A 14,856-nucleotide genomic window follows, 5' to 3' on the forward strand; every position below is an offset into this window, starting at 1 on the left:
TCACCCTGATGGGGGACTGCCTACAAGTGGAGCCCTCGGAGAAGCGAGCGCGTCTGCAAGGGCCCCTGGACCTGGGGGCGCAGCTGCTGCTGCTTTCCCTGCTCTGCCTGGCCGCTGGGAAGCTCACGGGCCTGCTGGGCCTGCGCTGGGTGCCCTGGGTGCTGGGCCCCGGATGTGGGGCCTTGCTCCTGGCCTGCACCTCCCGCCTCTTAGGTGTCTTCATCGTCCACGCCGACTGCTTCCTGATGAGGGATCACCAGGTCGTCCAGCAGCCTCTGAGGTTCGAGGCCAGCGCGGGGCTCTTCTTGCGGGAGGCTGAGGCCTTCATCCACAGGTCAGCCTGGGGGCGGGGAGGGGGACAGATGCCATCTACTAGATCTCTATAGTAAACTGGTAGACCTTAGATCCCCAGATGTACATCCAGCAGATCTCTATAGTCAACTGTCAACCTCAAATCCCCGAATGTTCCACTAGGAGATCTCTATAGGCATCTGGTAGACCTCAGATCCCCGGATGTACATCCAGTAGATCTCTATAGTCAACCGGTCAATCTCAAATCCCCAGATGTTCCATCAATAGATCTCTATAGACATCTGGTAGACCTCAGATCTCCGGATGTACATCTACTACATCTCTATAGTCAACTGGTAGACCTCAGGTGCCCAGATGTACATCCAGTAGATCTCTATAGTCAACTGTCAACCTCAAATCCCCGGATGTTCCATCAATGGATCTCTATAGACATCTGGTAGACCTCAAGTCCCTGAATGTTACATCTAGTATATCTCTATATACATCTGGTAGACCTCAGGTCCCTGGATGTTCCATCTAGTAGATCTGTAGAGACATCTGGTAGACTTCAGATCAGACCACGATCGATTTTTGGTAGTAGTGATCAGATCATGATCGATTATTGGTAATAACTGATCAGCTCATGTTCGATTATTGGTATTATCGATCAGATGATGTTCGATTATTGGTATTATCGATCACACCACGATCGAATATTGGTATTATTGATCAGATCCTGTTCGATTATTAGTAATATCTGATCAGCTCATGTTCTATTATTGGTCATATCGATCAGATGATGTTTGATTATTGGTAATAACTGATCAGATCTGTTGGATTATTGGTAATAACTGATCAGATCACGATCGATTATTGGTATTTTCGATCAGATCACTATTGATTATTGGTATTATTGATCACATCACCATCGATTATTGGTATTATCTGATCAGATCAGGATCGATTATCAATCATCTGATCGATTATTGGCAATACCTGATCAGGTCGGTTATCGGTGAGGTTATTGATGATGGGGGCGGGTTCTGACGTGGGTCCGCAGGCACCAGGCCCGCCCCTTCCTCCTCCTCGTCTCCTTCCTCCACGTCCACGTCCCGCTGGTCACCTCACCCGCCTTCCGGGGCCGCAGCGCGCACGGCGCCTACGGCGACAACGTGGAGGAGCTCGACTGGATGGTGGGTGAGTGTGGGGAGGGAGGGAACTGAGGCACGGTGCTTGGGATGAGGGAAACTGAGGCACGGGGGTGGGGTGAGCAGGATGGGGAAACTGAGGCACGGGGGTGGGGTGAGTGGGTTGGGGGAAACTGAGGCACGGAGATGGGGTGAGCGGGATGGGGGAAACTGAGGCATGGGAGTGGGGTCAATGGGTTGGGGTAAACTGAGGCACGGTGCACTTGGGTAAACTGAGTCACTGGGCATGTTGGGGGTAAACTGAGGCACGGTGCATGTTGGGTAAACTGAAGCATGGTGCATGTTCAGGGTGAACTCATGCACGGTGCATTTGGGTAAACTGAGGTACTGTGGATGTGGGTAAACTGAGGCCTGCGTATAGGGGTAAGCTGAGGCACGGTGCATGTTGGGTAAACTGAGTCACTGGGTTTTGGGGTAAACTGAGGCATGGTGCATGTTGGGTAAACTGAGGCACGGGGACGAGGTGAGTGGGTTGAGTAAACTGAGGCACCGGGATGGGGGTAAACTGAGGCACGGGGACGGGGTCAGCGGGTCGGGGTAAACTGAAGCACGGTGCATTTGGGTAAACTTAGGCACGGTGCACTTGGGTAAACTGAGGCAAAGTGCATTTGGGTAAACTGAGGCACAGTGCATATTGGGGGTAAACTGAGGCACGGTGCATGTTGGGAGTAAACTGAGGCCCAGTGAGTGTTGGGGGTAAACTGAGGCATGGTGCCTGTTGGGTAAACTGAGGCACGGTGCATGTTGGGGGTAAAACGAGGCACAGTGGACGCTGGGGGTAAACTGAGGCACGGACCCATTTCCCCCCCCCCCCCGCAGGGCAACTGCTGGCGGCGCTGGACGGCACAGGGCTAGGGCGCCGCACCCTTGTCTACTTCACGTCGGACCACGGTGCCTCGCTGGAGGCCCGGGCTGGGGGCGCCCGCCTCGGGGGTTCCAACGGCGTGCACCGAGGCGAGGGGGAAACTGAGGCAGGGCGGGCGGGGCCTCCCACGCGGCCCGCCCCCGCCCCTTGACCTTTGCCCTTCGCCCCTCCCCTTGCAGGTGGCAAAGGCATGGGCGGCTGGGAGGGCGGCATCCGGGTCCCTGGGCTGGTGCGCTGGCCCGGGATGCTGCCCGCAGGGCGCCTGGTGCCTGAGCCCACCAGCCTCATGGACCTGTTCCCCACTGTGGTGCGCCTGGCCGGGGGCTGGGTTCCGGCGGACAGGTAGGAGTTCGCTGGCCTGGGTCCCCACGGGGTGGGGGGGAAGGGGGGTCATCCGGGGCCTCGGGGATCCCAAGGGGGGAGGCTGAGGCCTGCTCATTCGGGTCTCTGGGGGCTCAGAAGCCTGCACATCTGGGTCTCTGAGGGCTCAGACCTGCACATCCGGGTGTCTGGGGGCTCAGGAGCCTGCACATCCGGGTCTCTGAGACCCAGAACCCGGGGCTCAGGCCTTGACATCCGGGTCTCTGGGGGCTCAGAAGCCTTTACATCTGGGTAACTAAGGGCTCAGGCCTGCAAATCCGGGCCTCTGAGCACTCAGAAGCCTGGACATCTGGGTCTCTGAGGACTCAGGCCTTCATATCCGCGTCTCTAAGGCATCAGGGCTGCACATCCAGGTCTCTGAGTACCTAGGTCCAGGTCTCAGGCCTGGACATCCGGGTCTCTGAGGGCTTAGGACTGCACATCTGGGTCTCTGAGGGCTCAGAAGCCTGCACATCCAGGTCTCTGGGATCTCAGGCCTGCACATCCGGGTCTCTGGGGGCTCAGAAGCATGGACATCCGGGTCTCTGAGCACTCAGAAGCTTGGATATCCGGGTCTCTGAGGCCTCAGGCCTGCACATCCAGGTCTATAAGACCAGAGGCCTGGGTCTTAGACCTGCACATCCGGGTCTCTGGGGGCTCAGAAACCTGGACATCCGGGTCTTTGGGATCTCTGTCCTGCACATCCGGGCCTCTGAGCACTCTGAAGCCTGCACATCTGGGTCTCTGAGTGTTCAGGAGCCTGGACATCCGGGTCTTGAAGGCCTCAGAAGCCTGAACATCCAGGTCTCTGAGGGCTCAGAAGCCTGCAGATCTGGGTCTCTAAATGCTCAAGCCTTGACATCCAGGTCTCTGGGATCTCTGGCCTGCACATCTGGGTCTCTGGGGGCTCTGGCCTGGACATCTGGGTCTCTGAGTGCTCAGAAGCCTACACATCCGGGTCCTGCAGGGAGGTGGACGGCCGGGACCTGATGCCCGCGCTGCTGGGGACGGCGCAGGCCACAGGCCACGACTTCCTGCTGCACTACTGCGAGGCCCGGCTGCATGCCGTGCGCTGGTTCGACCGCCCAAGTGAGTGCCTCGACCTCCGCCGGGCCCCGGGGTGGGAGAGGGAGCTGCATGCATGCACGCAGAGACCCGGATGCAAGGCCTGGGGTGGATGTGGGAATCCCCGGATGTGGGAATCCCGGGATGTGAGGACCTGGATGGAAGGCATGAGATGGGAATCCCCTGATGTAAGGTCCCGGATGTGAAGTCCCTGATGGGAATTCCTGGATGTGAGGCTCTAGATGTGAGGTACTGGATGAGAATCCCTGGATGTGAGGCCCCGGATGTGAGGCCTCAGATGGGAATCCCCAGATGTGAGGCCCTGGATGTGAGGTCCCAGATGGGAATCCCTGGATGTGAGGTCCCAGATGTGAGGTCCCGCATGTGAATCCCCGGATGTGAAGTACCGCATGTGAATCCCCGGATGTGAGGTCCTGGATGTGATTCCCTGGATGTGAGGTCCTAGATGGGAATCCCCGGATGTGAATACCCAGATGTGAGGTCCTGGATGGGAATCCCCGAATGTAAGGTCTTGTGTGTGAATGCCCTGATGTGAATCCCCCGATGTGATGTCCTGGATGTGAATTCCCGGATGGGAATCCCCGGATGTGAGGCCCAGGATGTTACTCCTTTCCCCCCCACCCACCGCAGGCCGCACGGTGTGGAAGCTGCACTTCGCCACTCCGCGCTTCGACCCGCCGGGCTCAGGCGCCTGCCTCGGTTTCCCTGCCTGCGCCTGCTCTGGGCGGCGCATGACCCGCCACCGGCGGCCACTGCTCTTTGACCTGACTGCGGACCCAGGGGAGACCCGCCCGCTGCGGGGCCCGATGGCAACACGCAGGCGCGTGGAGGCCGCGGTGGCCCGGATGCTGCGCACGCGCCGCCCCCGCGCGGCCCCGCCCCTCGCCCCTGCACACAACACCTGGAGCCCGCACCTGCAGCCCTGCTGCGCGCCCGGACTGCTCTGCGCCTGCGACCGCCTGATCCCCGACCTCTGACCCCGACCCGACCCCCAACCCCCAACTGCCCGGGGCTACGGCAGATCCTGGCCTGCGCCTCTCACATCCGGGGACTCACATCCGGGTATACTCAAATACAGAGATTCCCACATCTGGGGATTCCCACATACAGACTCTCACATCCGGGGATTCCTACATCCAGGGATTCTCACATCCGGGGATTCTCACTTCTGGTGACACATCTGGGGATTCCCGGGGATGAATTCACACATCCGGGGAATCCCACATCCGGGGACTTTTTACACCCGGGGATTCTCACAACCAGAGATTCTCACACCCGGAGACTTTTACATCCGGGGATTCTCACATCCAGAGACTCTCACATCCGGGGATTCCTACATACAGACTCTCACATCCAGAGATTCTCACATCCGGGGATTCTCACATCTGGAAATTCTCACATCCAGAGATTCTCACATCCAGAGATTCCCACATCTGGGGATTCTCATATCCAGGCATTCCTACATCCGGGGATTCTCAGACCAGGGAATTCCCACATCCGGGGAAATATTACATCCAGAGACTCTCACATCCGGGGATTCTCACATCCGGGGATTCTCACATCTGGGGATTCTCGCATCCAGGGATTCTCACGTCTGGGTATTCCCACAGCCGGAGATTCTTACATCCGGGGATTCCCACATCTAGAGATTCCTACATCCGGGGATTGTCACATCCAGGAACTTTTACATCCAGAGACTCTCACATGCGGGGATTCTCACATCTGGGGAAGTCTTACATCCGGGGATTCCCACATCTGGGGATTTTCACATTCAGAGACTCTCACATCTGGGGATTCTCAGACCCAGGGATTCCCACATCCGGGGACTCTCACATCCTGAGCCTCTCCTCCTGGACCTCCACCTTGGGCCTCCCATCCGGGGCCTTTCCCCAGCCTCCCATCCGGGGCCCTGTCACATCCGGGCCTATGTCCTCTAACTTCTCACACAATAAAACCTCGTGAGCACCACACCACACGGCAGGGTTAGGGGTCACGGGGGTCAGAGGCCGGGCACTGGTCCTGCCTTCCATTTCAGGTCATTTCTGGTTGATGCTAGGATACAGAGCTGGTCCCGCCTTCCATTTGAGGCCATTTCTGGTCGTTGCTAGTGTATAGGACTGGTCCCACCTTCCATTTCAGGCCACTTCTGGTCGTTGCTAGGGTATAGGACTAGTCCCACCTTCCATTTCAGGTCATTTCCGGTCATTGCTAGGGTATAGGACTACTCCCACCTTCCATTTCAGGCCACTTCAGGTCGTTCATAGGGTATAGGACTGGTCCCGCCTTCCATTTCAGGCCACTTCCGGTCATTGCTAGGGTATAAGACTAGTCCCACCTTCCATTTCAGGTCATTTCTGGTCATTGCTAAGGTATAGGACTAGGCCCACTTTCCATTTCAGGCCACTTCTGGTCATTGCTAGGGTATAGGACTGGTCCCGCCTTCCATTTCAGACCATTTCCGGTCGTTGCTAGAATACAGGGCTGGTCCCACCTTCCATTTCAGGTCATTTCTGGTGGTTGCTAGGGTATTGGACTAGTCCCGCCTTCCATTTCAGGCCATTTCCGGTGGTTGCTAGGGTATTGGACTAGTCCCGCCTTCCATTTCAGACCATTTCCAGTGGGTTGCTAGGATACAGGCTTGGTCTCGCCCTCCTCCAGGACGTCCCACCACCTAGATTCACAACTGATTGGCCTATTCCATGAAAGCCCCGTCCTCACTTTCCTAATTCACTTGTCATTGGTCCTCCCAAATCCAACTCGCTGCTGATTGGACCTCACACTACAGTCCCGACCCTAACTACCTGAACTTGGATTCAGATTGGCCCAGCAGGATTGGAGATGTGGGGTACCCTGATGTTGGACCACTCTAAGGGAGGGGGGGGTGGTTGGGTTGATGGATGGGTGGATGACCAGGCCTGCGACCTCTTCCCCTTCTGTGCCTGTCCCAGGGGACCCCAATGACCTCTCCAGGGATTGACCCAGATGGGCCTATAGCTCCTTATTGCGGTAGGATAAGTCGAGGTCGGAGGTCTGTGTCTCCCTAGGCCTAGGATGCATTGCACCTGCACGACATCCGGGTCTTCTCTGGAGGGAGGGACCCATTGGCTTCCCCGGGGACTCCTCCAGCCACGACCCCTGCTCTGATTGGCTGACACGCCTGTTTCTCCATACTTTGGCCCCGCCCAGGGAAGCTGGGTGTCCAGTCCCGCCTCTTCCTTGGGTGATATTGAAAGGCAGGGTGTGCTGTCCATCATCCCTGAGCCCCGCCCCCTGCCAAGCCAATAGCTGGAGAGTTGATATGTGTGAAGCCATGCCTCTTCGTGGCTAGCTCTATGGACGCTGTGGGTGCCCATCACCCAGAGGTCCCGCCCACTAGTGAATGTATGGGCACAGGGGCTTTTCTCACTTCCAGGTCCCGCCTCCTGGCTGTTGAAAGGCCACAGGGGCTGTCTGTCTCCTCCAGGTCCTGCCCCCTGGCTGTTGTGTGGACATTTGTCCTGTCTGTCATCTTCAGACCACGCCCCCTTGTATAATCATGTGTCCTGTCTGTCACCTTCAGGCCACGCCCCTTTGTATTATCAAGTGTCCTGTCGACTTCAGGCCACGCCCCTTGCAATTGGGTGGCCACACAAGCTGTCATTTACCTCCAGGTCCTGCCTCCTACTCCGTCTTAGGTCCTGTCAAGCCGAAGCCCCGCCCACAAGTGACTGACTGGACACTCTAGCTGTCCATCACCATCCTGTCCCACCCTGCGCCTGTCTCCACACTGAGCAGGGGCCAGAGGGGAAGGGAAACGCTGCCTGGGCTCGCGCACCGCGCATGTGCAGGGAGTGGTTCCAAAGAGGCGGAGCCTGCGCATGCGCCATGGAAAGATGGGCAGGGCAGACAGGCCTGACAGCGCGCATGTGCACTTTACGTTGATTTTATTCGTCCCTCCCCGCCAGGCTCCTTCTTATGCTTCCGCTTCCGCCTGCTGCTGGAGGCCCCGGGTTCGAATCCAGCCTCACACTGGGGCGGGGCCTGGGGGGGAGGGGAGGTGCAGGCTGCAGCCACCCGCGGGGGGATCATGTGAGGCCCCGCCCTGCGCCTCTCCTCATCCGGGAACCCTGAGAGGGGGCGGTTCCCACCTGCATCCCTGCCCACGCCCCGGAAGCAGCATCTGCGACCTCCAGACTAAAAGTAGGTGATGGTGGCACCCACCAGGGCCACGACCACCACGGACACGATGGGGGACACTACCTGGGCCAGCGCGCTGCCTGGAGGGGGCAGAACCAGAACTGGAAATGGGGGGAGAACACACCCAGGAAGGGGGGTGGGGCGTCTCCCTGCAGCTTCTGGTTGGGAAGTGTCCGGAAACAGGAAGCGAGCCAAGGCGAAGGGGGCGGGACAAGAGTGCCTGACCGGAAGTGCTATCACAGCCGTGACAGGAAGTGTCCATGAACAGGGACAGGAAGTGCCCTAGTGTGTCAAGACCGGAAGTTCTTGTGTACTAGGGACAGGAAGTCTCCACAGTCAAGACCAGAAGTTCCTACACACTAGGGACCGGAAATGCCCTTCCAATCAGGACCGGAAGTGCCCTTCCTGTCAGGACCGGAAGTTTCTGTACACTAGGGACGGGAAGTCCCCAGTCAGGACCAGAAGTTCCTATATACTAGGGACTGGAAATCTCCACAGTCAAAACCGGAAGTTCCTATACACTAGGGACCGGAAGTCCCCATAGTCAATACCAGAAGTTCTTATACACTAGATACCCGAAGTTCCTCTACACTAGGGACCAGAAGTGCCCTTCCAATCAGGACCGGAAGTTCCTATACACTAGGGACCGGAAGTGCCCTTCCAATCAGGACCAAAAATTCCTGTACACTTGGACCAGAAGTCCCCATAGTCAAGACCAGAAGTTGTTATATACTAGGGACCGGAAGTCTCCACAGTGAAGACCGGAAGTTCTTAAACACTAGGGACCGAAAGTCCCCATAGTCAGGACCAGAAGTTCATATACACTAGGGACCGGAAGTTACTATATACTAGGGACCGGAAGTGCCCAGTCAAGACCGGAAGTTCCTATACACTAGGGACCGGAAATGCCCTTCCAATCAGGACCGGAAGTTCCTATACACTAGGGACCGGAAGTCCCATCACCAGGACCAGAAGTTCCTATACACTAGGGACCGGAAATACCCAGTAGGGACCAGAAGTTGTTATATACTAGGGACCGGAAGTTCCCAATCAGGACCGGAAGTTCCGATACTCTGGACCAGAAGTTCACATACTGTCAGAAGCGGAAGTTCTCATGCCGACTGGAAGTCCCAATACACGCCTGGGCCCAGATCACGAGGGGACCGGAAGTGGGGTGGCCGAGGGGGCGGGACTTACCCTGGAGGGTCTCCGTGGATCACGTGTTCGTCACCAGCACCTGGGGTGGAGGGGGAGGAGAGACGCAGCCCTGGAAGCTCGGCCTCCACATCCGGGTCCTTACATCGGGGTACCCACATCCAGGTCCCTACATCTGTGATCCCATGTCTGGGTCCCTACATCCGGGTCTCTACATCCGGGTCTCCACACTGGGGTCTCCTCATCCGGGTCTCCACATCCAGGTCTCCACACTGGGGTCCCTACATCTGGGTCTCTACATCCAGGTTTCCACATCCGGGTCCCTACATCCAGGTTCCCATGTCTGGTCCCTACATCCGGGTCCATAAATCCGGGCCTCCACACTGGGTTCCCTACATCCGGGCCTCTCCATCCGGGCCTCTCCATCCCCAACCTCCACATCCGGGCCTCCCCCTTCCATGTCCTCACCTCCTGTGCCTGGTGGGGGTTGGGGCTGGGGTGGAGGCCGGCATTGGGGCGGGAGGTAGACGTCTGCGGGGAGAGAGCGAGGGAGGATGGAGGCCGGCCTCCCCCCCTCCCCTTACCCCCTCTCTCCCCTGACCCCTGACTCTCCCTGACCCCTCCTGACCCCGCTCACCTCCATCCTGACCCCGGGGTCGCGGCCTGGGTGGGTCGGGCAGCTGCAGGTACAGCCCTGTGTGCCAGGAGTGGGCCGTACTTCAGTTTCCCCACCCTGGGTGGGCCTGGTGTGTGGGGGGGAGGACCCCACTCATCCGAGTTGGGCTTCGGGGTGGGATCTGCAGGCGAAGAGAGAGAGGGTGGTGACCCCTGACCTCCCCTGACCCCCCTCAACCCCTGACCCCAAGGCCTCAGGGGGTGGCAAATGGTCACATGGGATTCAGGCCCACAGCTGGATCACGGCCACACATGAGGCCTAGCGGCTAGGGTGAAGCCATGGGGGGGGAAGGTGAGAGGTCAGGACTCACCGGGGTCATCCAGGGCATCGGCGAGGTCAAAGTCGGCCTGGCCTGAGGGGGGAAGAGGACGGGTGCTGGGGACGGACGGATGGATGGGGAGACAGACACAGAGACGAACAGACAGACCAAGAGGATGACACACGGACAGACAGACAGACAAGGGATGGACAGCCAGGTGGACAGACAGACTAAGAGGCAGACAGACAGAGAGGAAGACAGATGGACAGAGAGGAGACAGACAGACAGACAGACAGACCCAGACAGAGACTGAGAGGCAGACAGACACAGAGACGGACAGACAGACAGACCGAGAGGATGACACATGGAGAGACAGACAGACAGAGCCAGAGGCAGATGGACAGACAGACAGACAATGAGACAGACAGAGAGGAGACGGACAGACAGACACATGGACACACACACATGGACAGACACACGGACAGACAGGCCCAGACACAGACGGACCTGCAGACAGACAGAGACAGACAGACAAGGGATGGACAGATGACCAAGACAGGATGGACAGATGGACGGACAGGTGAATAGGCAGACCAAGAGACAGACAGACAGACTGCGAGGAGACAGACAGACAGACAGACCGAGAGGAGATGGACAGACCGACAGAAGCAGATGGACAGAGACACAGACAGACAGACTGAGACGCAGACAGACAGACAGACAGAAAGGAAGACAGATGGACAGAGAGGAGACGGACAGACAGACCGAGAGGCAGGCAGACAGACAGACTGACTGACAGACAGATGGACAGACAGACCAACTGAGAGGAGATGGACAGACAGGCAGACCCAGAGACAGACAGACAGACAGGGACACAGTCAGACAGACTGACTGACAGATGGACAGACGGACAGACAGACAGACAGACAGACAGACCGAGAGGAGACAGACAGACACACAGACACAGAGACAGACAGGCCAACAGGACCAGGTCTTGGCCTCCAACAACCCGGCACAACCTGAAAATCCACCGCCACCTCCCCACCCCACAACCCCAGCCCAGCCCCGGGCCCCGAGGGGGGGGGAACCCGAAACCACCAGGAGAGGAGGGGGGGACACTAGAAACCACCAAAGAGGGGAGAACTACAAACCACCAAACTGGGGAGAGAACTAGAAACCACCAAACAGGGGAGAACTAGAAACCACCAAAAGGGGGGAGAACTAGAAACCACCAAAGAGGGGGAACTAGAAACCACCAAACTGGGGGTGAAGTAGAAACCACCAAGGTGGGGGAACTAGAAACCACCAAGGGGGAGAGAAACCACCAAGGAGGGGGGAACTAGAAACCACCAAAGAAGGGGGAGAGAACTAGAAACCACCAAGGGGGAGAGAAGTAGAAACCACCAAGGGGGGGGAGAACTAGAAACCACCAAACAGGGAGAGAGAACTAGAAACAACCAAACTGGGGGGGGGGAACTAGAAACCACCAAAGAGGAGAGAACTAGAAACCATCAAGGGAAGAACTAGAAATCACCAAGGGGGGAGAACTAGAAACCACCAAAGAGAGTGGGGGAACTAGAAACCACCAAGGCCTCACCCCGGCCTCCTGGGCCCAGGCCGCAGAGCAGGGTGGCCAGCAGCAGCAGCAGCAGCGCAGGTCCTCCTTGAAACTTGCAAGGCTATGGTCAAAGTCACCCTAAGCAGGAATGTCCTTGAAACCCCTGTCCAACTTCAGTGCCAACAAAGCCAGAAGTAGAGCCAAATGGCTCCAGTGGTAGAGGGCTAGCCTGAGTTCAAGCTCTGGGACTGGCAATAAACAGACATACACAACAATCTGTACAGCCATCCAGCTAAAGCATGTCACCCTCTTGTCCCCAGCTGAATTGGACAGAGTTCCCTGGGAAAGGGGCTGGGGGAGCCACTGTCATCTTCACTCTGCCCATTCTGCCTGCATCACAGGATTCCGGCCACACCATTATTTCATGTTCCTTTCTGACCAAAGGGATACAAGAATGGTGGCCATGCCCACATTCCATGCTGCCTGGTAGATGGACTAGGCTCTCTGAGATCCACAGGGGAAAAATCCTGCCACAGGAGCATGGGCCTACTGCAGGCACCCGGGCCACCAGGCAGATCAGTGACAGACTGAGCTGGAGCCACAGGCCCTCTGCCCCATGAGCTGCCACCACAGCATGCATGGGGATGGGAAGAGGGACATGGGCATGTGAAAAGAAAATCTGCTTCGTCCACGACCTGACTGATGAGGTAGACTTCCAGAGTCCAGCAGGTGAGCTCCACCATTGATGCAGCCAGCTGTCGGCACACATCCAAACCATCGAGGAGTCCCTCATGGTGTGTAAAGAGTAGATGTTGATCTTGAATGAGCTGTGTTGGGAGAAAGCCAAGTGCATGCACTGGCTGTCCTAGGAGAAGATAGAGAAGAGGAGAGTGCTGCGGGAACTGCTGTCACTCCTCGCAAGGGAAGGCACAGACAGCAGTCTCCAGATACCAGCACAGGCTGAGCTCCCCACCACCAGCACTGCTTCAGACGCCTCAGGGCCCGTGGTGGGTGAAATCAGGGAGGAGCAGAAAGGTTTTGCAGAATTGCAACTTGAAGACAGCATGGAAACTGCCAGAGGAGAGGTCAGGGTTCCCGACCCCATAGTGGACTCCCCCAAGGAGCACGTCCTGCCCCAGATGTCGCACATCCAGTTCCGCCCACAGCTCCCAGGCTCAGGGGAGGAGTGCTCCCTCACTTTCTTCTGTAGACTGATGTGGATGATGACTCTCTATGTGACATACTGACTCTCAAAAGCCTTGGCAGCCACCAGAAGTAGGTGGCCAGGTGGCTTTCTCTCAAGACTCCATCAGCCGGGTGACAGGAAGGTTAAACTGGGGGTCGGGTAGGGCAAAGGCTGCAGGGAGGTGGCCAAAATTCAAGGGTTATCTAATGGCCCATTGGTGGCCAGGAAAGAGGCCCATGTTATGCTTATCACAAAGAATAAATTGTTTTCAAAGCAAAATAAAAAGCCTCCAACAAAGATTTGTTCTTCTAGTCTTGGGGCTTGAACTCAGGGCCTGGACATTGTCCTGAGCTCTTTTTGATCAAGACTGGCACTCTACCAGTTGAACCCCACCTCCCTTTCCAGCTTTTTCTGTGTGGAATAGAACCCAGGGCTTCAGGCATGCTAGGTGACCACTCTACCACTGAGCCACATTCTCAGCTAGGATGATTCTCCCCCCTCCCAAACCCATATGACAATTCCTCAGATAAATAGGAAGTAGGTGGTGGTGTATGCATCAAATACCTAGGCCAGCAGCCACCAGGCTTAGTGGGGAAAAGATTGTAGTGTAGAAATCTCTGATTTTGCATGCACGTGGTGTGTGTGTGTGTGTGTGTGTGTGTGTGTGTGTGTGTGTGTGTGTGTGTGTGTGTGTGTGTGTGTGTGAACTCAGGCCTAGGCTCTATCCCTGAGTTTTCTTGCTCAAGGCTAGTGCTCTGCCACTTGAGCCACAGCCCCTCTTGCTTTTGGATGGTTAATTGTAGGTAAGAGTCTCAAGGACTTTCCTGTCCAGGGTGGCTTTGAATCATGATGGGGGCCCCAAGGAAGCAAGAGTAAACACAACTCTCAAGTACTATCCCTATGGTGGGCTACTCCTGCACCCTGCGGACCAGATGTGAAACATGCGGCCCTGTGCCATCAACCTCTAGAGTTCAATTTGGGGAAGTGACCAGGGCCAAGCTGACTTTTGCTCACCCTGATTGCTGATGCCCGAGCAGGTCTGTTCCACCCCAGACCAAGAGAGCTCCAGGAGGCCCGGCTTACCAGGGGCACAAAAAAGGGAGAGGTCAGCTCCAGGCTGAGCTAAGAGCCTTTGCCCACAGGTACCCCAACATGTCCTTACTTATCACCATAAGACCTGTAAAAGAACAAACCCCAAAAACAAAATTGGAGCTGTGCCTCCAAGTGGTAGAGCTCTAGCATTGAACCAAAGAGCTCAGGGACAGGGCCCCCAAGCTTTGAGTTCTAGACCCCCAGCTGACTTCCCCCATAAAACACAGCTTGTCTAAATGTGAACTAGTCGGATTTGTGCAGTGTTTCTGAAGAATGGTGATACTGAAGAAAGCACCCTAATTCTAATGACAGCTGAATTTGTGACATACAGCTATGTGCTGAGTCCTTCACAGGGCGCTATTTGCTGGGTCCTTCCCACATGGGGGTTTTGTGCTGAGTCCTCAAAAAGGTGCTGTTTGCTGAGTCATTCCAAAGGGTGCTATGTGCTGAGTCCCTGAGAAGTGTGGGCCGTCCTGGTTTTTTCAAAGGATGCTGTGTGCTGAGTCCATTACACAACGTACTGTATGCTGAGTCCTTCAATAGGTGTGGTGAGCTACTGCATCGCAAAGGGTCCTGCTATGTGCTGACCACTGGCGAAGAGAGGGATGAGGTGAGTTTTTTGAGTGCTGTGTGCTGAGTCCTTTACACAGGGGGCTGTGTACTGTCCTTCAAATGGAGCTGTTCGCTGAGTGCTTCCACAGTATGGTATGTGCTGAGTCCTTCAAAATTGTTCTACGTGCTGAGTTTTTTGAAGGGTGCTGTGCACTGGATGTTTTACACAGGGTGCTTCATACTCAGCCCTTCAAAGGGTGCTGTGTGCCGAGTACTCTACCCAGCATACTACATGCTGAGTCCTCAAAGGGAGCTGTGTGCTGAGTCCTTTACACAGGGTGCTTTGTGCTGTTTTTGGAAGTGTGCTGTGTGTTGAGTCATCCCAAAGGGTG

At 56.5% G+C, this 14,856-nt stretch overlaps 1 protein-coding gene across 6 annotated transcripts in view; it reads left to right on the forward strand.

Annotated features, from left to right (window-relative positions):
• The window catches only part of LOC138819627 (arylsulfatase L-like), a 13,058-nt gene extending 7,278 nt beyond the window's left edge, over positions 1 to 5,780 (forward strand). For 5 of the 6 annotated variants that reach the window (XM_070011112.1, XM_070011114.1, XM_070011115.1 and 2 more), the window contains 6 exons: positions 1 to 334; positions 1,352 to 1,488; positions 2,319 to 2,453; positions 2,544 to 2,706; positions 3,692 to 3,813; positions 4,441 to 5,780. The exon at positions 1 to 334 is cut by the window's left edge and continues 93 nt beyond it. In XM_070011112.1, coding sequence (XP_069867213.1) covers positions 1 to 334; positions 1,352 to 1,488; positions 2,319 to 2,453; positions 2,544 to 2,706; positions 3,692 to 3,813; positions 4,441 to 4,787 — 1,238 coding nt within the window. In that variant the 3' untranslated portion in view covers positions 4,788 to 5,780. The remainder of the gene's footprint in view (positions 335 to 1,351; positions 1,489 to 2,318; positions 2,454 to 2,543; positions 2,707 to 3,691; positions 3,814 to 4,440) is intronic. The other variant, XM_070011117.1, reaches the window with a different exon arrangement.
• Positions 5,781 to 14,856: the final 9,076 nt, after the last annotated feature.

The sequence above is a fragment of the Dipodomys merriami genome, unplaced genomic scaffold (genome assembly GCF_024711535.1).
Source record: "Dipodomys merriami isolate MVZ:Mamm:240054 unplaced genomic scaffold, mDipMer1.0.p SCAF_801, whole genome shotgun sequence".
NCBI classification, from domain to species: Eukaryota; Metazoa; Chordata; class Mammalia; order Rodentia; family Heteromyidae; genus Dipodomys; species Dipodomys merriami.